General features: G+C 42.3%; 3 protein-coding genes across 3 annotated transcripts; 2 read left to right on the forward strand and 1 right to left on the reverse strand.

Moving 5' to 3' along the window:
- Window positions 1,329–7,544, forward strand: LOC109710854 (probable E3 ubiquitin-protein ligase LOG2). The gene is made up of 3 exons (XM_020233635.1): window positions 1,329–2,239; window positions 4,015–4,516; window positions 6,815–7,544. Exons 1-3 carry the CDS (start codon window positions 1,683–1,685, stop codon window positions 6,941–6,943), a joined length of 1,188 nt encoding a protein of 395 aa, XP_020089224.1. The 5' UTR covers window positions 1,329–1,682; the 3' UTR covers window positions 6,944–7,544.
- Window positions 8,653–16,512, forward strand: LOC109710853 (chorismate synthase, chloroplastic). Its single transcript, XM_020233634.1, has 13 exons — window positions 8,653–8,860; window positions 9,707–9,857; window positions 9,980–10,056; window positions 10,197–10,255; window positions 10,807–10,890; window positions 11,417–11,509; window positions 11,926–12,006; window positions 13,871–14,002; window positions 14,407–14,509; window positions 14,993–15,087; window positions 15,164–15,229; window positions 15,539–15,623; window positions 16,087–16,512. Exons 1-13 carry the CDS (start codon window positions 8,719–8,721, stop codon window positions 16,239–16,241), a joined length of 1,323 nt encoding a protein of 440 aa, XP_020089223.1. The 5' UTR covers window positions 8,653–8,718; the 3' UTR covers window positions 16,242–16,512.
- LOC109710855 (LRR receptor-like serine/threonine-protein kinase GSO1) lies at window positions 17,015–21,416 on the reverse strand. Its single transcript, XM_020233636.1, is given in 3 exon segments — window positions 17,015–17,626; window positions 17,757–21,023; window positions 21,112–21,416. Coding segments are annotated over 3 exon segments (3,858 nt in total). The 5' UTR covers window positions 21,329–21,416; the 3' UTR covers window positions 17,015–17,252.

Genomic DNA, 23,075 nt, shown 5'->3' on the forward strand with positions numbered 1-23,075 from the left:
AAAATAGTAATACCCTTTAATATACGAAAGATGCTCAGAATATATCCTCAGAATTTCTCAAGTGCCCCGGAAAATTGCAGTTTGTAATTTTTGTACATGCCCTCCAAGAAAGTTACTTTTTGAGTATTCATATATATATATATTATTATCATGGCAGGAATTTTGGTGATCCATTTTTCCAAGCGCAAATCGTAAATATAATTTTCGCAATTGAACGGCAAACGCAGCATTATTTCTGTACATATTTGCACAGCCGTAGCTATTTTTTCGTTCAATACCACCATTAATATAGCAAACGAAAATTTAAAGCAGTTGGTTGTATTCACTTTTTCCGATGTCAGGTTTTAAATTTGAAATGTGAATTCAGGTGTATGAGAGAATAAATGGGCTCGAATGATCTGCAAAAGAAGAAGACAAAAGCCCAAAGTAAACGGCATGGATCGCATTCTTCAAGCCCAGTGACTTGTCTTGTTCCTTCGAGAAAGTGAGATTAACATGGTATAGTTGGAAAATCGGCCCCCACACAACAGGGCCCCCCAACCTGGCCCAACAACTCGCACTACCAAAAAAAAAAAAAAAAAAAAAAAAAAGGGATGAAAAAAACTATTGCCTGCATCCGGTGTATCCGTATGCCTCATCACCTGCTCCGATTTTTGATGAACAAACGTTCTTTGAAATCATTTTTCAATCCAATTGATGCAATGTACACAATCGAAAGGCCTATACATAAAAAAAATTTCTAAATCAATTACTATGACATTTAATAGCTTTTTAATGCTCAACGTTAGAGAAAGGAGGATCATTTGTTTAATAAAAAATTCACATGTAAAATTTACAATTTGTAGGCATTTTAAATATTATAGATATATCTAAATAATACTATTTTCACACCTATAACATGGATATAATATTTACGTTCTAAACTTATTTTTAGAAAATTTTGAAAGATTTTTATAATTTTTTGGACTGAAGGTTGTATATAATTATGTAATGAGAATTTTTTTTTTTTTATATTAGAGAACGGTAGCATATTATCGTTTTATTTAATTTATTTAAAAATAAATTTAGTTAAAAATATAAAATAAATAAATTTTAAATTCAGAAGTAATCATCAATTTTTTTATTATTTGTTACAGGAACGATTGAATTTTATATCTGACGCGTTGGATTCTATTTTGAAGCTTTACGTGTGTGGTGTACAAGACGTACAGATACGTCAGGTGCGGGAAATAATTTCGGTGCAAACAGACAAAGACAGGGGCTTTATCGTAATTGCAAATCTTTATTGGGGCAGCTCGAAAAGGATCTCCCCTTGCCCGAGTGGAGCTTTACGCAACCTTCCATTATAACCGAAAAAGAAGAGGTTCCTCTCCCTCCTCCTCTCTCTCTCTCTCTCTCTCTCTCTCTCTCTCTCTCTCTTCCTTTCTCTCGACATTAGGGTTTCTGCTTCTCCGTGTTCATTCGCGTAGGAGACACTAGGGTTACTCTTTCTTTTCTCGGATCAATGAGACGCGAAACCTATAAACACGACAAATTTTCGTGTAAAATTGGCCTTGTAGATCCGAAGATCGTCCAATTTTTAGGCTTTTCCGATCGATTCGTGAAAATCCTTTTCCGCTGAAGGCGTCGATCGTGCGAGAATTCGTGATCGAATCGAACCCTGGTGAGGAGAGGGGAAGGAGATGGGGAACACGGGGAGCACGGGCGGCGGCGGCGGCGGGAACGGTCGCCGTAGGAATTCGAGCCACCACCACCACAACCACCATCAGGCGCCGCCGCCGTTCGGCCCCGCGCCCCCGCCGCCGCCCGCGCAGCAGCCGCCGCAGGAGGTCGCGCCCAACCGCTACGTGTTCGCCGCGGCCACGCCGTACCCGCCCCAATACCCTAATCCTAACCCGCCTCAGTACTACCAATACGCCGGATACTACCCTCCGCCGCCCCCGGTCATGCCAGTGCCCCTGCCGGCGCCCTATGATCACCACCACCACCGCGGCGGCGGCGGCGGAGGCGGCGGGCCAAATGTGGAGTACCCGGCCCACCACCCGGGATGGGCCGGGCCAGGGAGGTACCCATGCGGCCCACCGCCGCCCATGCCGGCTCCTTATGTGGAGCATCAGAAGGCGGTAACGATAAGGAACGACGTGAATCTGAAGAAGGAGACTCTGAGGGTTGAACCTGATGAGCAGAATCCGGGACGGTTTCTTGTTTCTTTCACTTTCGATGCCACAGTATCTGGGAGGTGATTTTCTCTTTACTTTCTGTCAGTTTTGATTTTCTTTAATTCCTAAAACAATATCTTGCGTATGTGTACAAGAATTCGTTGTCTTTACCACACTGTTTAGCGTGTAGATTGTCAAGAGTTCTGTTATTTTTTGGGGGGTTTATATGATTGTTATTTACCGGGCATTACCGTGTTATTTTGTGGTTGGTTCAGAAAATGAAACTTTGTTGGTTTCAACTTGATGGCTTGATTGCCATCGACTGATGTGAGATTGCGGGCTTGATTGCCATTGACTGATGTGAGATTGTGATATTCTTTTTCGCTCCTTAATAAATAAGAATTAGTTGACTTGTCATTGACATTATGGATTCTATGTTTTCTTTGAATCTTCTCTTTCGGTTGTTGACTCATATTCATCTGGAGATTGCTATGCCTAGTCAAAAGAAAAGAAGAAAAGAAGAGGTCAAAAAGCCATCAAATGTTAGAGTCACGTATTTCCTTTGCACGGTTGCAGCTTCATTCTCTGTTTCTTTTCCCTAGATTTTTCTCCTTCTCCTTAATTAGAAATTTATGGAAAGTTGTAGGGATAATGGTGTGGACAATCATCTTATTTCACAAGTCTTTGAACTCTAAGATTTCTGGCCAATTGTTCATCGTGCAATTATTATTGGCCTCTTAAGTGCTTGTTCTATTTCTTCTGGACTTGATTCTCTTCTTGAAGAGACAAAAGCTAGATGTTTGTGAAACCAAAATGGGCTTTAAAGCTTACTGCTAATGCAGAAAGCAAATATGTCCATTCGTTCTAAGCTTTCAAGCCGAACAAAACAGGTAGCATGCTAAATGAGCATAGTATTTTCTTTTGTGACATGAGAACTAAAATAGATATGCTATTTTATTATTTGGAGCTTTTGAGTGTGCTCGGTGTTTATCTAAAATGGTGTCTTAGTGATGAGATTTAAATCTCTTCTTCTGGCTGTATGTTTGGTTTCTTCCTTATAACCATGTATTTATCTTCTTCTTGTTCGTCTTCTTCGTTTTTGTCTTCTTGTCTTTAACCTCATAGCCATGTTATTTTCCTTTCTTTCTTTTTTGTCGTTTTACTTCTTTCTTCTGTTCTTTCTGTATTCATTGGGGATTGTTGTTGTATATTATTCTTGGCATGTTGAATTTTTCCTACATTTGCCAGGTAATTATTTTTGAACTACTGAATCTTTTTCTTATGCCTCCAGCAATTTTAAGAACCATAGTAGGATTTTGGCACAATAATGTAGTTATTGCTAGTTCCAGTCTGATTAAGAGTTAGTTTCAAATTAGGTAAATAAACTTTACCCTGGCCCTGCTTATCACCGAACCTGAACTCTTTGTTGAGATTTTTAAATGTCTTAGTTGCAGATTTTATCTCAGGGCTCCGGTACATCTTTTTTTAAGGGCATGATTGTACTAGGCTGATGATGATGATAGAATGAATTTAACCTTTGAATTCTACTGCTCGGTATAAATGACCATCTTTATCTTTCCAAACAGCACATGCTTAAAATTATTGCTGGTGAGAGTTTGGTTGGTTGGGGTTTGTCTTTACAGGTTCACGCCCTGTTTAAAATTTTCTTGTTTACACCCCCTTTTTTTTTTGCTCAGCATGTGTTTCTCTTTACCCTTTGGTTCTAATTATCAGAAATACAACATTTTCAACCTCTACTATGTTAAAGTGTGCTTCTTCTGATCTTTTTGTCTTCCAAAAGTAATTTTACTTTTGCATTATCTAATTCCCCCATTTATCTTCTATATGTGAACAGTATCACTCTTTTCTTCTTTGCAAAGGAAGGATTTGACTGCAATTTCACTGCAATGAAAGACAATTTGCTTCAACCGGTCACAGTGTCCTTCAAGGAAGGCCTTGGCCAAAAATTCAGGCAACCATCTGGAACTGGAATTGATTTCTCTTTATTTGAAGATTCAGACTTAATGAAAGAGGGAGAAATGGACGTGTACCCACTTGCAGTAAAAGCAGAAGCTTCTTCATATAACACTCAAGGTTCAGATGGTGAAAACCAGAAGATTGGATCTCCCAACTCGCAGATCACCCAGGCCGTGTTTGAAAAAAAAGACAATGGTGATTATCAAGTAAGAGTGGTTAAGCAGATTCTTTGGGTGAATGGAACTAGGTATGAGTTGCAGGAGATATACGGAATAGGGAATTCTGTCGATGGTGACAATGATGGAAATGATCCTGGGAAAGAATGTGTGATTTGTCTTTCTGAACCGAGAGATACTACCGTACTCCCATGCAGACATATGGTAAGTCTTTAAATTGTTCTTCTTTGGTGTTTATATTGTTCCTTTTTGTGCAATTGCTGGTTGGCCCAGTCATATTTTGCAATTCCTCATTTGGTAATTTTACAAGTTGGCTCCTGGTCACGAGCTAACAAGAGTTCTAAAAGTTTATTTTGATTGGAATTCTTTATCAAATTCTGTACTATCCTGATCCTAAAAGTTGTTCTCGGTAACAAGAACATCTCTTACAAAAGGGTTATATATAAAATTGGATATTTGTGTTTTCTTTACGACATTCAGGTCCATAGCTGTTTCATAATTGGTACCGAGGTTTAATTCTACTGACAAAATTATTAATTTTCTTGTCAGCATATAGCATTCAAAGCTCTAACATCTGTAGATACCTGATGTTTTGGATTTGTTGAACTGCTGCAGTTTGCTACAAATTTCGTTTATTTTGTTGTTACGTATGCTAGAGTATCTTCTGGTACTTAGCCCCTGTATAATTGATTGAAGTGTTTTTTTTTTTTTGTTAATGCAAACTCGTAGCTTACCTTTAGCAAACTCTGATTATATGGTACAAATTGATTTAGCGTATGACGCATCTTTTTGGTGTAAATTAATTGAGCTTGCTGTTCCATAAGGGCTCATGATCTGGACTCTTTAAAGTGACTTGTTGCCAATTGTACCTAAGTGGCCAGGTTTTCATTTCCAATGTATATAATGTTCTTAAGCCCATGGATTTTCATATATCATTGATAGTATGTCCTGTGCTCACGACTTTAGTTGCGTAGGTCCTTTGTGCACATGTTAGAAGTTTAGAACTGCCATAATCTGTGTCCATGCCCCTGCTGTGCTGCATTAAACTTTTCATCACATATGTGGCTTAGACAATACAAAATGATTGGCGCCATTTTTGATGCTGTGTCCTTTAGATGGTTGGAAATAACAAAAAAATTATGTGCTTAATTGGAGTTGGACTGAATTATCTGCTTCAATCAGTAAGCAAGCAATTATATTCTCGAAAGACTTGTTTCATTGGTCGTTTTATTTGCATATTTTGTCTTGTAGGCCATGTGAAATTGGTTTCTTATAGTTGGAAAATTTTATGAAGCGATAATAGTCCAGGAAAACTGGGAACAGTCTTTTACTATTTGAGACAGATGTGTTTAATTGGATGGATTGTGCTCTATCTAATTGAAGAGGCTAAAAAATGCAGTTGATGCTGCAACCTCCAGGGGTGATTCTCGTTGTTTGTGGACCCCTTTTCCGCTTTCATTTATCTTTCTTCTGAAATCATGAACTAGTTTTCTCTCTCCTACTCCTAGTGACAGAGATTACCTTTATAGTCTTTTAAATCAGTTTGGGTATTGAATGTAGTTTCATATGTTGGTGGACAAACAGGTTAAGCTTGCTCAGTCAAACAAGTGGAAATTGTTTGTATTGCAAATCCTTAATATGTGAAACATATGCACTCATGTTGTTATCTTCATTTGTGTCTGTCTCTAGAGATGCATATGTATAATCCTACCACATTATATTCTTATTTCTCGTGATTCCATATTGGTGGCCAGAACTATGGATGCATTATGTATTGATTTCTGTTCAAGTTTAGGCTCATGCTTACAACACAATCCTATTTTAAATATTGGAGTCAAAGAGGAGAAAGTTGGTACCTTAAATCTCAAGAGATCTTTTTATCTCTTGGAGCAAATGAACAAAGATCATTCTTTCTCTTATCTGTAATGCAGTAAGCCAACAAAATCAAAATGCTTTCACCTTCTTCACTGTCTATCTCAATTATCCGATATTATTTTCTCTTGCCGTTACTTGCCTTATTCTTGTGCAGATTATGTTAATAAACCAAACTCCAACTTGCTTTCAATTGTTCAAATTTGATACAGTCATGCTTTTTTATTCATCTATTGATATTGTTGGTGAATATGTACACACATTACCTGAACTATAGTGCATTTTCAAATGGGTACCTCATTTCCGAATCTTTCGATTTAATACCTAACCTTTCATCACTTCTGATTTCATTTTTGGAACTTAATTCATTCTATCAAATAAGTTACAGAATATACCGTCACCTAACAAAATATTTCACTAGATTACAGATTATTCTGTCAAGAATGTTACGAGTACCGTTAAGTTCTGATGGAGAGCTATTTTAATAGAAAATACATTTAGTTAAGTCATAATCCTTAAAGTTAAGGTTGCAATTTCAAAAGGCGCTATAGGTCTGGTAAGGCTCGTGCTTTTTTACCATTATTGATCTCAAGTGCTTCTAATTTAAACGCTTTGTCGATTTTGGTGCAGTGTATGTGCAGTGAATGCGCCAAGGTCTTGAGGTTCCAAACCAACCGATGCCCGATATGCCGCCAGCCAGTGGAGCGACTCTTGGAGATTAAGGTCAACAACAAAGCCGAGGAGAGTCAAGAGGTTTAGCATGGGCTTCTCGACTAAATATAGTATATGTGCCTCTCAAAATTATATTATTTTCGAGGCAGGCCTTAATAAAAGGGACAGGTGGTGAAATGTGGCTTACTATCTTGTTTGTAATTCATATATATATATATATATATATATAAGCATTTGGTATAATGGTGTTTGCTGCTTTCGGGCAAGTAGAACATTGCTGATGAGTGCTTTCCTGCAATCTTCATATGTATTCTGCGTATTAGATACATGGGAGATGTTTGCTTTCATCGTGCCCTAAAAAAAAAAAAGCATGCTCTCTATGTTTTAAGTTTCTGATAAGTGCACGTATTGTGAATGTACTGGAACTTTGAGGCCTGTTTGGCATTGAGGACTAGATTGTACAGGATGGTACTACTGCAGAGTAATGCTCAGGGAGAAGGATGGTTTAGTGAGCCTGAGTCTGTGGAGTTTGGGAGAGGTTGGGATTAGCCCACTTTTGCCCAACACTTCCCCATCGTGACACTCGACTCCAAGTGGCTAACCTTTTCTTTGGGGTTTGTGGGATTGCTTATTGTTATTTAAGACAATGCTTGTTGGTACTTGGAAATATAGTCAACTATTCACTTCATTCTGTTGTTGTATGCACTTGCCCATATATATATATATATATATATATATTTATGCTGCTGTGCAGAAATAAGCTTAGGAATTGGGCGGAGGAATTTAATGCAGTCCAACTTTGTTGTTCTGAATGTTGTTCTGAATAATTTAGTTTTAACAATTTCTTTCTTGTGTCTGTTCCAATTTTAGTTACTAAACTTTTCTGAGATGCTAAACTGGCATGAGGTGGTTGTAGTGTTGCTTGGCGCATCGCCCCATTGTCCCGGGTGATTGATTGTACAGGACCAATTTTCTTTAATTGAGGGGGAATTGAAATTGGTAACCAAAGCTTTTCCACTGTCAGTGAGAAAAGCCCTCTCTGGTGGCGGGGTGGGTGGGTGGTCAGTGCGCCAACTCTCCACGCAATACGCATTACACGTCCAGTCAAAATCTGGCTCGGCTTCGGTTTAATTAGACCGAAACCCCAAAAAAAAAAAACCACTAAATTGCACTACTAGTTACTGAACCTCAACCCGACTTTATTTTAATTCTTAAATTTTTAATTTGACATCTAATTTTTTTAATGATATTTTGTTCAGTTAAGGTAGTATTGGCATCATCTTTACAAGACTGGTATGTTTATATGCATTACAAATTAGGATCATTTACATTTGTTGGCAGTTTTTTATCTATAGTAATGTTGTTCATGTGGTGAGAGCTATTTAACCCTTAAAACTCGGATCAAACTTTAAGCCGGATTATTTCTGGGTTGGTAGCTGATTGCATGGACATCTTACGTCGACATAATAATATCTAAACATCTAACCGTACTATGTATTTCTAGGATTCACAATGAGAAAGCCCTTCATATATTAGTAAAAATCTGCATTTAAAATTGACTGCGGTGAGTACCCGATTGCTTTAAACTTTCAAGTCATGTCAAAAAAAAAAAAGAAAAAGAAAAAAGAAAAAATAATCCAACCAACCAAATCTCGACCGGACCGGTTCGAGTCGAACCGCCGCGTCGCAGAGTCAAAAAAACCTCGAACCGGGAATCCAACAACCGGGAGAAGGGGGGTAGGTGGCCATTGGCTCTCCCTCTCCCTCTCTTTCACTCTCTCTCTATATATACTCCTCTCTCCAGCAAACGCTCTCTCTCATCCGACCAAGGAGAGAGAGAGAGAGAGAGAGAGAGAACTCTAATGGCGTCGTTGGGGTCGAAGACGTTCGTGAAGGGAGCGAGGACGGAGATCGGCTTTCAGCCGTCCGATCTGCGCGGGCTCTCGCCCCCCGCCGTCCAGATCTCGATCCGACGGCGCAGATCCCCCGCTCCTCGAAGGCTAGGTCAAGCTCTCCACCCCCGTCCATCCATTTCTTCACATATATTTAATCCTCTATTTTACTGTTTGTTTGTGTTTGAATCCCTACTTGTTGCGTTGTTATCTTCAAATGGTTTTTCTTTTTTGATAAATTTGGTGGGATGAACTTGATTTGAAAAGATCTGCGAGCAGGTGAAACTGTAAAAGGGTGACCTTTTTAATCGGTTATATATAATTTCTAGTGCTTGCCGCCAAAAAATTGCATTTTCTACTGGTCAACCAGACAGAGAAATTTTGTAATATAGTAATTTCGTGTTAATTTGGAAGGCTTGTCGATAAGTATACAACAACAAGCGGATCCTGGGATTCGGCCTTCAACATAAAGGTTCGTTTAAGGCGTTAGAAGATAGAAGGGACAATTTGCATTTTGTGGGGGATGAAGCAGAGGGCTTTTCTCTTGTTCTTTTGAATCAGATGGAAAAGAGGCAAAAAATCGTCTCCTTTGGGCTTCCCCCTATTTCGGATAGTGATGTGCTTATAGTTAAGAATTTTTGATTCACTTGAAACAGGGTATTTGGTTGATGGGGTTTATGAAAACATAGTATCTAGTTCGGTAATTCTCATTTGCTTACTCAAGCAATGGTAATTGGAATGATATTGTTGATGGTAAGGACTTTTGGTTTAAGCTCCATTACAAACTTAAATAGGAAGGAATGACTGTTGTAGTTTATAATTTCTTAGTAAGGACGTATCTAACATGTTTTTTTCTTTTCTCTGGAAATGGACATATTTTACCTCATCTGTCTGTAGGCTGTATTTATCTGCTATTTGTATGCACAACTAATGGTCTGCATGTTTTTTTGAAGAACAGAAGTACAGGCCATTGGAAATGTATTCGGTAATTACTTTAAGGTTGCGACTTATGGAGAGTCCCATGGGGGAGGTGTTGGCTGTACCATAAGTGGATGCCCCCCTAGACTTCCCCTTTCTGAAGCTGATTTACAGTTTGAACTTGATAGAAGGTTTGTAATTTTTTTTTTTCTGCACTCTATCCCTTTTTCCCTTCTTTTCCCCATCTGCATCGGCTAGTCAATTTCTTAATCTATTTTTTGTTCTCATATTCACTTCTATTGACTTCAAACAGGAGGCCAGGTCAGAGTAGAATAACTACACCGAGAAAGGAAACTGATACATGTAAAATTCTATCAGGAATCTCTGAAGGTTTGGTAGTCCTAGAGCTTTTTCCTAACTTTCATTCATAGTTTAGTTGAATGGACCTCTGAGCTTTTTTACTTTGTGTTTCTTTCTGCTCCATAATATGGTAACTTGATTAGTTGATTGGTGCGTAATGTGTGTTGCAGGAATGACTACAGGAACACCAATACATGTTTTTGTTCCAAATACGGATCAAAGAGGACACGTGAGTTTCACTTGTTTTACTTTTTTGTGTAAACACAGAAAACTGTTAACACTAAATTGTTTCGGCGCTTATAAAAGCCTTCATCAACTCTCATGAAATTTAGATCTCTAGAGCACCTATGCATGGCTAATTAGGAGCTTTTTCTTATTTCATTTTGAAAAGTACTTACAGACTTTTTGTCAGGTCTTGTCTTCTCTTCTTTCTTACGGCTTAAATAACTTGCTGGGTGTAAATATATTGGACTTTCATGCTCCACTATTCTACCTGCATCACCACATTGATTCCGTTTATGGTTTTACCATATATAGCAAGATTGTTTAGATCAGTCATAGTAACCTACAGTCTGTTTATATGTTGAAAACTCTATTTAGTATGTGATACATAGTAGGATTCTGCTTATCTAAGATTTTTTTATGTAAGATGTGTACTTGTTTGCAAATTTATCTTCTCTCCACTGTGTGGCTAGTTCTATGTCCTATTCTCATCTTGCAACCTGTAAATTATTTATTTTTCGGTCCTTCAATTTCTGATTATTCCATGGGACCTTGCAGGATTACAGTGAGATGTCGATGGCATACCGCCCTTCTCATGCAGATGCTACCTATGACTTCAAATATGGCGTCAGATCAGTACAGGTAGTTTTTTCTAAAAAAAATTTGTCTGGATAGTCCCTGTTCTGTCTTGATGGTGCAACTCAGCTGCTGAACTTTTCATTGAAACACTCAAGTTTCTGAAGCTTCTTTTATGTTGTATTTCCATCCTGACCATCAAAAGAAAATCTAATTTTTTTCCTGTGAAGTGGCCATTTACCTTTCTGCTGTCATATGACTTCTACTTTCACTTAAACTTGAAATGTGGTTAAAAGGTCATCTACAGAAAAAGTCAACAGATGATAGGTCTTATTTGCCTTAACATCCACGGATGTAACTGTGATATATGAGAACCTTCAGGAGCCTAAGTGTTTGAATGAAAAGGTCATGGAGCAAGTCACAATATCAGGATAGCACAGGGAGTATCCAGACATTTTACATTCTCCTTTCCTCATTGTTTTTGAGTTAAATCCTCCAAATCCAGTCTCTAGATCATATATGAATATTCTCAAAGGGTTTCTGCTCGATTGGACTGGAGATCCTTATGGTTTATAGTTTCTTGGAACTATAGGGGGGTGGCAGATCGTCAGCAAGAGAAACCATTGGGAGAGTTGCAGCTGGAGCTGTAGCAAAGAAAATTCTCAAACTGAAAGCGGGGACAGAGGTCAGCTAATTCAGCTTATTGTTTTTGATCATTGCTTTCACAAATTTTGAAAATTGCTGCATCCCTTGTAATAACTGAAGACAAAGAAATTTTGTTCTTTCGACTAGTTTGATAGCTACAAAATCTGATGATTCTGGTCCAACAATCCACTAGTACAAATGTAAGCGAGTTGACATTCTAATACACTATAATGTAAATTAGAGTATATAGCTAATATCTTAAGGTAGGGTGGCTCCATGTTATAAAAGCGCATGGCTTCATAAAATGCATCTGTTTATATACTTTCACATTATGGGTATTACATGCATCTGTTTATGTAGTTTCACATTATGGGTTTTATGGATCTTTAACTGGTTTCTTGTACGATTTATGAATATCCTCCACCTTCAAAGCAAGAAATCTTTCTGGTTCTACAGATACTGGCATATGTTTCTCAAGTGCACAAAGTTGTACTTCCAGAAGGGGCTGTTGATAATGAAACAATAAGCTTCGACCAGGTTTGTAATCTATCATATATATATTAGTTGAGCTATGATGCTATTGATTGGGGATGAGTAGTGTTTACTATGAACTTTTTAGCCATTGGATTCGTAATAGTATCACCACGAAATAGTAAACCCTATACATCCAAATAATAAAACGTAGATACTAAACACTCTTCCTCTACTATCAATAGTATTCTAGTTTCTCTTCTCTCTCTCTCTCTCTACACACACACACACACACACACACACACATATATTAGCTGGGATGCTTTTGGAAGTACATACTTCCAACTTTTGGGCCCTTGGATCCATAATAAAACCACCACCAAATAGTAAACCCTTGGCTTCGAAGAGCCCAAACTTTGGCAGCACCATTTCCAAAAGCATATTAGTTCAGTTATATATATTTATATATAGACCTAGGCTGGAATACTATCAATAGCACCAAGCTATTGGTGCTATTAGGTTTTTGGTCATTGGATGAAAAAATGTACTGTTAGGATGATGTGGGCCCCCTAGAGTTGATTGAGTTATTGGTTTAATAGTATAATGAGTTATTGGTTTAATAGTATAATTTAACGGGTGAAAATAATCAAAGGATTAAATCTAACGGCGGAAAACTTGATAGCACCAAACGCTTGGTGCTATCGATAGTATCCCAGCCGGACTCTATATATATATATATAGAGAGAGAGAGAGAGAGAGAGAGAGAGAGAGAGAGAGAGAGAGAGAGGGAGGGAGGGAGGGTTCACTTGGAATACTATTAATAGTAAATATATAGTGTTTACTATCAATTTTCATCCCTTGAATCAATACTATTCCATATAGTGTTTAATATCAACTTTCTAGCCCTTGGATCAATACTATCCCGCCAACAACCACTAAATACTATGCATTTAAGGGCTAAAAAATAGATAGTAAACACTATTCCTCTACTATCAGTAGTATTCTAGTTTCTCTCTCTCTCTTTATATATATATATATATATATATANGTGTAACAATAAACAGTATTACACTCTTTTTGAACCGTAGATTTAAGTACAATCCAAGGATTGAGATGAAACAATGGCCAACTTTTTGTTTCTTTGCTAAAATACTCTTCCCTACTTCATAGGATTTGACATCACTGCAGTAGCCTTGGATTTTACTCCCTTTTTTTTTTTTTACCCTCCATTGTAAACCCACTATATAATCAGTTTTCCTCTACTAACTAAGATGACTTTGGTTGATAATTTCTAATATAAGCAAAATTTTTACAGCAAAATAATTTATGTAAAAACCGACAATATTTAGATAAAAAATTATCAACATTTTATTTCTTTCGATGCTTTTGGATGGTTGCAATTGATTTTAATACACTGAAATTTAATTTTATAAAAAATTCAAAATTTAATTGACTGCAACAATTCACATTAAAATAAATAAAATTTTTAAGAAATTATTAACAAAGTAAAGTTCAAGGGCCAATTATAGCAATAACCCCTTTATAATATATTTTACTATTAAACTTCATTATATGCTTTCACACTTTTAAAAAAACGAATGTTTTATGTGCACATAAAATTAATGTAAATAATTAGAGTAACAAATCTTAAAGTGGTGTCACATCCTATGTAAATTAATGGAAAATCCAAGGCTATTAAAGTGGTGTCACATCCTATGAAGTAGGGAAGAGTATTTTGACATAGAAATAAAAAAAGTTGCTATTGCTTTACCTCGATCCTTGGATTATATTTAGATCAACGGTTTAAAAAGAGTGTAATACTGTTCACTATTACACTTATGTTATTTGAACTTAACTCTATATATATAGGTAATTTTGTTATTCTGTTATGTTATACTAATTGGTGTTCTCTTTCATGAAATCTTACCAGATAGAGAGCAACATTGTTAGATGTCCCGATCCAGAATATGTACAAAAGATGATTGATGCAATTGATGCTGTTAGAACGAGAGGGGACTCTGTTGGTGGAGTCGTGACATGCATTGCTAGAAATGTTCCACGAGTGAGTATTTTAACTTTAATATGAAACATAAACACCACCCTCCTATGCCATATGCATTATTCTACGATAGAACTAGGACCATTCTTGATATATGAGTTTGCTTTGCAAAGTAGAGTTTCTCTTCTATTATTTTTTGCCTAAATGCTGGAAAAGCCCTATAGATATCACGATTTTCACTTTGGCCATAAGCAAATTGATACATGTTACTTAAGGAACACTGACCAATGCAAGCAAACTGACGAAAATTTGCATTTAAAAGGGCAAACTGAATTTATTTGTGGTGCTGCCTTCGATTTTAAACTTAATTTGTTGCTGGTTCATTCTACACTAGATTTTCAAGCTATTTCTGTTTGGTAAATGTTCTAACTGATGAATTGTATACTTGAAACCATGTAATTCTGTAGGGGCTTGGCTCTCCAGTTTTTGATAAACTTGAAGCTGATTTGGCAAAAGCTGCGCTATCTCTTCCAGCAACCAAGGGATTTGAGTTTGGTAGTGGATTCGCAGGTAGGTAATTGTACATAAGTGTGCTATAGACTAATTGCAACTTTGATCCTTGAACTTTGTCCTGAATTTCAATTCAGACATTATAGTTTCAAAATTATAATTTAATCCTGAAGTTTGCTCTCCATAACAGGTAAGTCCTTACTTTAGCAAACCATCTAAAAAAGTGTGCCATATCAGCATCTTTATTAGACTTTTCTTTATCAAAACTGATTATGGGTTTTCTCATTATTAAATTGAAACTGAGGACGAAATTGAACCTCAAGTCATACTATGGGGATGAATTTGACATCAACATCAAACTTCAGGGATAAAATTGAGATCTAAAGTGCGGCCAACCTTCGGGGAATAAAAACTGTTGCAATTGAAATTTTTTGAGGATGAAAAAATTCTGCTCAAACTTAGGGGAATAAATTTGTTGTCACATGAACATTTTATTCAGCTAGTGCTTCAATTGCTGATGTAAAGTCTGTTTTCTGTTAGCAGGTACTTTCCTGACTGGAAGTGAGCATAATGATGAGTTCTATACAGATGAGAATGGAAACATTAGAACCAGAACAAACCGATCGGGCGGTATACAGGTCTGTTTTTGATCGTCTTATAATATTGATTATTATGGAAACTGCAGTTCTTGATTGTGTATAGTTATGTGTGTAGGGAGGGATATCAAATGGTGAAACTATTTATATGAGGATAGCTTTCAAACCTACCTCCACGATTTCGGTAAGTCATGTTAACTAACGTTTAATATTTGGATTGATCGATAAAATTTTGTTCATGTTTTTAAGAATTCGTCGAGTCAAAGAGGATTTTATCGAGGTTTTAAAGAACAATGAAGCCAATAGTAGGGTGTAATTGTTTTGAAGTTTGGAATGCTATCTGAGATTTAACTGCTGTGCTGAAGTAGCTGCTTCATATGCTTACAACACCAAAGAAAAAGAAATTTAAAAAAGGAGCAATTATTTGGTTCCATTTATTAAATCTCACTCACGCGGGATTCTAGAATTGTCTTATGGATAACATCTTATGCAGAAGAAACAGCAAACTGTGACAAGAGATCGACAGGAAACTGAACTTCTAGCAAGGGGCCGCCATGATCCTTGTGTGGTTCCTCGAGGTATAGAAAAAATTGTTAAATGATCTATCTTTTAAGTGGGTTTGCCGTTTCTTTTCTCTGTAAAGACATATCTACCTGAAAATAGCGACCTGAAATTTTAGAAATTTTCATTTTACTAAATAACTGCACAGTGATTTTAAGTTGCCTGTCAGAATATAATGGTATTTGCGAAAAATTTTTGACAGTATGTTCCTGCAAACTTAATGGAATATTCTATTACTTGCTAGATTGTTTTATAGTTATTAGACATAAGCCATTAAATTCTATCAAAACTTGATGTAAATTATCCAAATTAGAAGTAATGAAAAGAATATGTAATATTAAGAAAAAAATTTGAGTGTAGTTTCCCATTTCAAATTGCCGCATAGTTCAAGCTCTATACATTTTCACCTACCTTTTCTCCCAAACTTCTCTTTTTTTTTCTTCGTTTTTTTTTAACTTACTGTAGTTTCTTATTATGTAGCTGTTCCAATGGTGGAAGCAATGGTAGCATTGGTGTTGTTGGATCAGCTGATGGCTCACTTAGCTCAATGCGAGATGTTCCCTGTGAACCCAGCCCTCCAAGAATCGGTCAGCTCAGCCATCGATGGGTCCGTGTTGACCCCAAATCTTGCATGATAACTTAATCTGAGAACAAAATTGCCCTTCTTGATTCACTTTCTTTTTTTTTGGTCCCTTTTTGGAACAACCAATAAGATAACAGCTTGTTCGGCTTGCGTCTGGCTGATTGTTGTACCAGTATATGTATTCTGTTGATTCAGCCGACTGTTTTTTAATCTCTGCTCCTTAGTTATCTTCTTTGGTTGTATTTTGTACTCCGGCCATTGGGTGGCACAATATTCTTGTTATAATGAAACATAAGCACCGGAATAAGTGATGGTTTAGTTTAGCTTGAATAAAGTTTTACAGTTAGTAGCTGCTGGAAAAGTTAGCGTTGTTTTACCTCATACTGGTGGTCTTCGGTGTCATGCGGTAATCGGCATATTTTCCATAATTTGGTCCTATTATGCGCCTAGGTGTGAAATGCTTCCAATTCCAGTGTTTTAATCTCATTTTTTTTGAAAAAAAAAAGAAAAAAAAAATTCCAAAAGTGCTTATGAGCCTATTTTGCCACTGGGATAGTGCATTCTCCAAACCATCAACTGCCACTGGGCTAGTGCAATTGCTGGTACTTACATTTCCTAATTGGGGTGCCAATGGATTCAGCAGGTTTGATCAGATAGTATAGCAAGGCCATGCAGGACCGAGCCGAACCAAACCTGACCCGCCGGTGGGTCAAGACGGTTGAGCTGTAAACGAGTAGCTAGAGAAAAATGGAAACTATAGAAACGGGGATTTTAGATGTTACGACGTTGTTCTAATTTGCTTTGCTCCACGGGATCTAGTCCGCCTAAAATAAACTCCTTGCCGCCGCTGCTCTTTTACTGTAAACATTACATTCCAGAAATGACAATGCTCACAATTAGCATTTACACCTGTTTCGGATGATGAATTCATAGAGCGCAACTACGTACACCAATCACTTTGAGAGTACCCCTCGCCGCTTCTTCCACTAGGTGTTACTGTTCCATTGGCAAAAAATTCATCAGACACTGCTTAAACGCAAAAAAATCACGTCGTCTCTAATTACTATTTGCAGCCGATCTTCGCGGAGGCAGACCGACGAATGTTCTTGCGGGAGATGTCGAGGAGGAGGTCGGACACCCGGCGGGAGGTGGGCCGCTCGGCAGGCGCAGTCCTGGTGCACTGCAGAGCCACGTCGAGCACCTCTAGCATTGACGACTCCTCGCCCAGCCCCAGAGGGGTGAGAGCGGGGTCGAATAGCTCCTCGCATGTTGCGGCCATCGGAGACCCGTTAACCCGGGATTGCACCCATCTCACCATGTCCACGTCTCCGGTGAATCTCCTGTCCGTCGGCATCCGCCCGGTCACGAGCTCCATGAGCACTATCCCCATGCTGTACACGTCGCACTTCTCTGTCGCCTTCAAAGTGTATGCATACTCTGGACGCAGCACGAAAGAAGATCAATTTGATCAGCAAATAACGAATGGGCGAGCGAATTGGGAAAACAAAGCTGAAGAGGTCGAAAGGCAGAATCGGCAGATCAAAGAGACTAGTAGCAGTGCATGTACCCGGAGCAATGTAGCCGTAGGATCCGGCGAAGCAAGAGCCCGACTCGGTCGTGCATCCTTTGGAGGACTCGGCGGCCGCCGCCTTGGCGAGGCCAAAATCTCCGAGGTGAGCCTCCATGTCTCCGTCGAGCAGCACATTGCTGGACTTGATGTCCCTGTGCAAGATCCGCGGCACGCAGTCGTGGTGCAGGTACTCCACCCCCTTGGCCAGCCCGATCGCGATCTTCATTCGCGCGTCCCAGCCCAAGCACTCCCCCTTCTTCTTATCCTTCTTCTCGCCTCCCCGCCCGCCCGTCGCCTGCAGATCTGCGTGCAGCCAATCCCACAAGCTCCCGTTCTCCATGAATTCGTAAATGAGCAGGCCGACGCCGCCGCCGCCGCTGGTGCTCTTGCTCTTGTTCTTGTTCTTGTTCTTGTTGCTGCTGAGGAACCCCAACAGCTTCACCAGATGCCTGTGCCTGACCCGGCCGAGGATTTTCACCTCTCTAGAGAAGCTCTTCTCGCGCAGCAGAGCCAGGTCCCGGTCGCCCGCGCCCGCGCCCGCGCCCGCGATCTTCTTCACCGCTACCGTCTCGCCGGTCGGCAATTCGGCCTTGTAGACCGTCCCCGACCCGCCCGACCCGATCGCAAACTCCTCGCTCAGGTTGCAGGTCGCCTCCATGATGGCCTCCCACTTGAATTCCCGGCGCCCGGAGCCCTTCGCGATCAAATGCCGATCGGCGCGCGAAGAGCCCGACGACGAGTACGCGGCGCAGTTCACTTCGCTCGTTCGCCTCCGGTGCCGCCGCTGATTGATCTTCACGGCGACAAAGATTAGCGCCAGCATCAGAGCCAGCGTGACCGAGGCGGAGATGAGGGCGACGGACGCCGAATGCAGCGTCCTCGACCGCCTCAGAGAGTTCGAGGAGCCGGGGCCGGCCGTGGCGCACAGCTGCGAGAGGGGGCGCCCGCAGAGGGCGAGGTTCGCGGCGAACGACTGCGGCGGCCACCGCGAGAACCGCGCGTCCAGTTGGCCCCCGAGCTTGTTGTAGGAGAGGTCGAGAGACACCAAGCTGGTCATCTCCGCGATTTGGCCGGGGACCGCGCCGGCGAGCGAGTTGTGAGAGAGGTTCAGTTCTTCGAGCTTGGAGAGCGAGCGCAGAGAGGCCGGGATTTCTCCGGTGAGGCCGTTGTCGCTGAGGTCCAGCGCGCTCTGCAGCTCCTGCAGCTGCCCGAGCTCGGCCGGGATGCCTCCGGAGAAGAGGTTGTGCGAGAGCCGGAGATCGTAGAGGCTGCGGAGCCTTCCCAGGGACGCGGGGATCGCCCCGGAGAGCCGGTTGCCGGCGAGGTTGAGCACGTTGAGCGAGGCCAGGTTCCCTACCTGCGCCGGGAGCGAGCCGTTCAGCACGTTGCCGTCGAGAGACAGCTTCAGCAGGTTGGTGGAGTTGAAGAGCTCGGCCGGTATCGGCCCCGCGAAGGCGTTGGAGGAGAGCGCGAGCTCCCCGAGCCGCGGCAGCGCCCCGAGCCACGCGGGGACGGCGCCGGCGAGGCGGTTGTCGCTGAGGATGATGTGGCCGAGATTGCCGCACGCGGCGAGCTCGTCGGGTATCTCTCCGGAGAGCGAATTGCTCGACAGGTCGAGGAGGGAGAGGGCGGCGACCGCGCCGAGCGTCGCGGGGATCGCCCCGACGAGGCGGTTGCTGCCGAGGCGGATCCTCTCGAGCATGGGCGAGTTCCCCAGCTGCGCGGGCACCTCGAGGTCGAAGGAGTTGTTGGTGAGGTCGAAGGAGAGCAGCGACGTCGAGCCGCAGAGCGGGAGGATGCTCCCGGCGAGGCGGTTGTTGGAGAGGTTCACTCTGGTGATGTTCCGGCAGTCGAACAGCTCGTCGGGGACGCTCCCTTCGAGCGAATTGTTGTACAGCATCAGCTGCTCGAGCGATCCCAGGAGCCCGAAGCTCGCCGGGATCCCTCCGGACAGCCGGTTGTCCGCCAGGTCGAGAATCGCGAGCTGGCGGCAGTCGCCCAGCGCCGCGGGGATCTCCCCGGAGAGGGCATTCTGCCTCAGGTGCAAGAAATTGAGGTCCTTCAGCCGGCCGACGGTGGCGGGGATGCTCCCGGCGAACTGGTTCCCGAAGAGGTCGAGCATCTGCAGGCCGGAGCAGTTGCCGATAGCGTCCGGTATCTCGCCGTCGAGCTGGTTCTCGTACAGGTAAAGAATCTGCAGCCGGGCCAGCCGGCCGATCTGATCCGGCAGCGGGCCCCGCAGCGCGTTGTGGTAGAGGGACAGCGTCCGGAGGTCGGTGAGGTTGCCGAAGAGCGCGGCGGGGATGGGGCCGGAGAGGGTGTTGTTGTTGAGCAGGAGGTCGGTGAGGTTGCGGAGCAGGCCGAGCTGCGGGGGGATGGCGCCGGCCAGGCTGTTGTTGGCCAAGTCCAGCTGCGTCAGCGACCGGCATTCCGCCAGCCCCGCCGGGATCTCGCCCGAGATGTTGTTGGTCGACAGCAGCAGGTGCTCCAGGCTCCGAGATAACCTCCCCCCGCCGCCGCCGCCGCCGCACAGCTCGTCGGCCGGCAGAGGGCCGGAGAGCCTGTTGTCGGAGAGCACGAGGTAGCCCAGCTGGCCCAGACCGCCGAGCTCGCCCGGGATGGCGCCGACGAGCTCGTTCGACGACAGGTCCAGCGTCTGCAGGCTGCCCAGTCGGCCCAGCGACCGCGGAATGGGGCCCGCCAGCCGGTTGCCCATCAGGTTGAGGTAGACCAGCTGGCCCATCCCTCCGAGCTCGCTCGGTATCGGCCCCTCCAGCGAGTTGTCGGCCAGGTTCAGTATCTGGAGACTCCCCAGCCTTCCGAGTCGGCTCGGGATGCTTCCGCCGAGCCGATTCCCCGCCAAGGTGAGCACGACCAGACTCGCGCACTCGCCCAGCTCCGGCGGGATGGGGCCCTGGAGCCGGTTGTCTTGGAGCACCAGGTTCTGGAGCCCGGTCAGCCGGCCCAGCCGGCTCGGTATCGGGCCGGTTAGGTTGCACGAGGCCAGACCCAGCACGGTGAGGTTCGCCGGATCGCCGAGCGAGTCGGGGATCGGGCCGGAGACGCCCGGGTTGTCGCCGAGTCGGAGGACTCGGAGGCTGGCGAGAGAGCCGAGCTCCGGGGGGATGGGGCCGGAGAGCTGGTTCGAGTAGAGGAGGAGGGCGGCTAAGCCGGTGAGCCGGGCGAGCTGGGCCGGGATGGGACCGGAGAGCCGGTTCGAGGAGAGGTCGAGGGAGCGGAGGCTAGCGAGGCGGGCGAGGGAGGCNTTCGAGTAGAGGAGGAGGGCGGCTAAGCCGGTGAGCCGGGCGAGCTGGGCCGGGATGGGACCGGAGAGCCGGTTCGAGGAGAGGTCGAGGGAGCGGAGGCTAGCGAGACGAGCCGGAGAGGTTGAGACCGAGTACGACCGGACCGGCTGCGGCCGGGTCGCAGGCGATTCCGGTCCAGGAGCAGCAGTCCGGGTTGGTGTCGGGGTCCCAGTCGCCGAGCACTCCGAGCGGGTCCTCGGCGAACGACTTGCTGATCTCCAAGAGAGCGTCCAGTGTTTGATCCACGACCGTTTCCGATTCCATGGGGTAGGCATCACTTGCTGCTGGTTTTGCATGGGAAGGAGAAGGAATGATACTCGACCAAATTATGAGAGCCCCCAACGTCCACAACACGAAGGTACGAGCCATGTCCCTATAATGAAGCTAGCTCTAGCTTTAAATACTGGGAGATAGCATTTTGTTTACATTTTCATTACATATATATATATATATGCGTGCATGCATGCATGTATGCATGGGAAGAGATACAATCAGTGATATATAGGAGAGTTTAAATTGGCATGGGGGCCTGATGGTTTGCGTCAGAAGCATCGAGTTGCGTTGTGTGAACTGTGAACTGGGAAAGGGTTGGGAAGTGATTAAGTGAAGGATGGGGACAAAGGGGAGAGAGAGCATTAAATGGCACCGCCTAGTTCGGCCTCTAGAAGCGGAGAGGGGAGAGCAGTGTATCCGCATGGAGATACAGCAGTTAGGATTGTGACTCATAATGGGAGGGCTATCTTGAAGAGAGAGACATATAGAGAGAGAGAGAGAGAGACTCAGGGGCAAAAGTCGTGAAGTCAAAGGGGAGGGAGGGTCGTTGTACGTACGTCTTAGAAAGAAAGAAAGAGAGCGGTTGGATGCCCCCATTGGTACATATTATATATTATATATATATATATATAACTGTACGAATTTGGAGTACGTGGTGACATATATATGTGTATATATATATATATATGTTATTGATGAGGCGAGGTTGCATTATGCATTAATAAATCTGCGGTGTTGGGGTGTTTGGGGGGATTCAGCTGATGCTTTGACCGGATCGAAATGGGGGAGGGTCAGATTCAGACGTCGCCCGATATAGTATTGTCAGGGGAGGGCGAGAGGTCGCGTTCGCTTGGACGTCGCATCACATGTTATCCTCGCTATGATTCTCTTATTACTAGGCTGTCTTAATTGTTTCTTTTACACCTTTTGCATTCACGGGCCCGTCAAAACAGCTCCGTCCCTGCATTATTCCATCGCACAAAACAACCCTTCCCAATTATTCTCTCTGGCCGTTGTTTTATCATTGTCACAACCACTCTTTCTCTTTCTCGCTCTCTCTCTTTCCTACCCTCTCGTATTTTTTTTATAATATATATATATATATATATATATAATTAGCTCCTATTTTTTAAAAAATATCAAATATTGCGCTGTGTTGTAAAAGTTTCTTAACCTTTTAGATATAAAAATATCATAGTTTTAGGATGATGTGAGCCCTTAGCGGTTGGGGGTGGATTGATTAGAATAGTATTTTATCTAACGGATTGTAAATGATCAACAGTACTCTGATACTACGGTTAAAAACACTACAAGCCATAAAGTAATTAGTGCTTTACAAGCACTAGCCCGGACTATATATTATACTATAGTATATATATATATATATATATATATATGCAAAACAATAAAAACCCTTCCTGCACTTCAGCTGTCTTTGTATAAAATGTATGTAAATTTTTATCATCCACTTTATTGCTGTTTTCAATTAATTTTGTAATTTTGAATGATTTATTGAAATTAAAAATAACATTTTATCTAAAATGATTTGGGATAATAATAGGTCGGAATCATATTCTGCATATTCATATACATTAGTTGCAACAAATGATACACATATCAAGATAAAAGAGAGAATTCCTAGAGCTACCTAAATGGGCAATTTACTTTTTACAGGGTAGGTCAAATCTGGACGCTATTCTCTACCCGAAATTTTTTTTTTTTTTAGAGCAATTAATTT

This window comes from Ananas comosus, linkage group 5 (assembly GCF_001540865.1).
Source record: "Ananas comosus cultivar F153 linkage group 5, ASM154086v1, whole genome shotgun sequence".
NCBI classification, from domain to species: Eukaryota; Viridiplantae; Streptophyta; class Magnoliopsida; order Poales; family Bromeliaceae; genus Ananas; species Ananas comosus.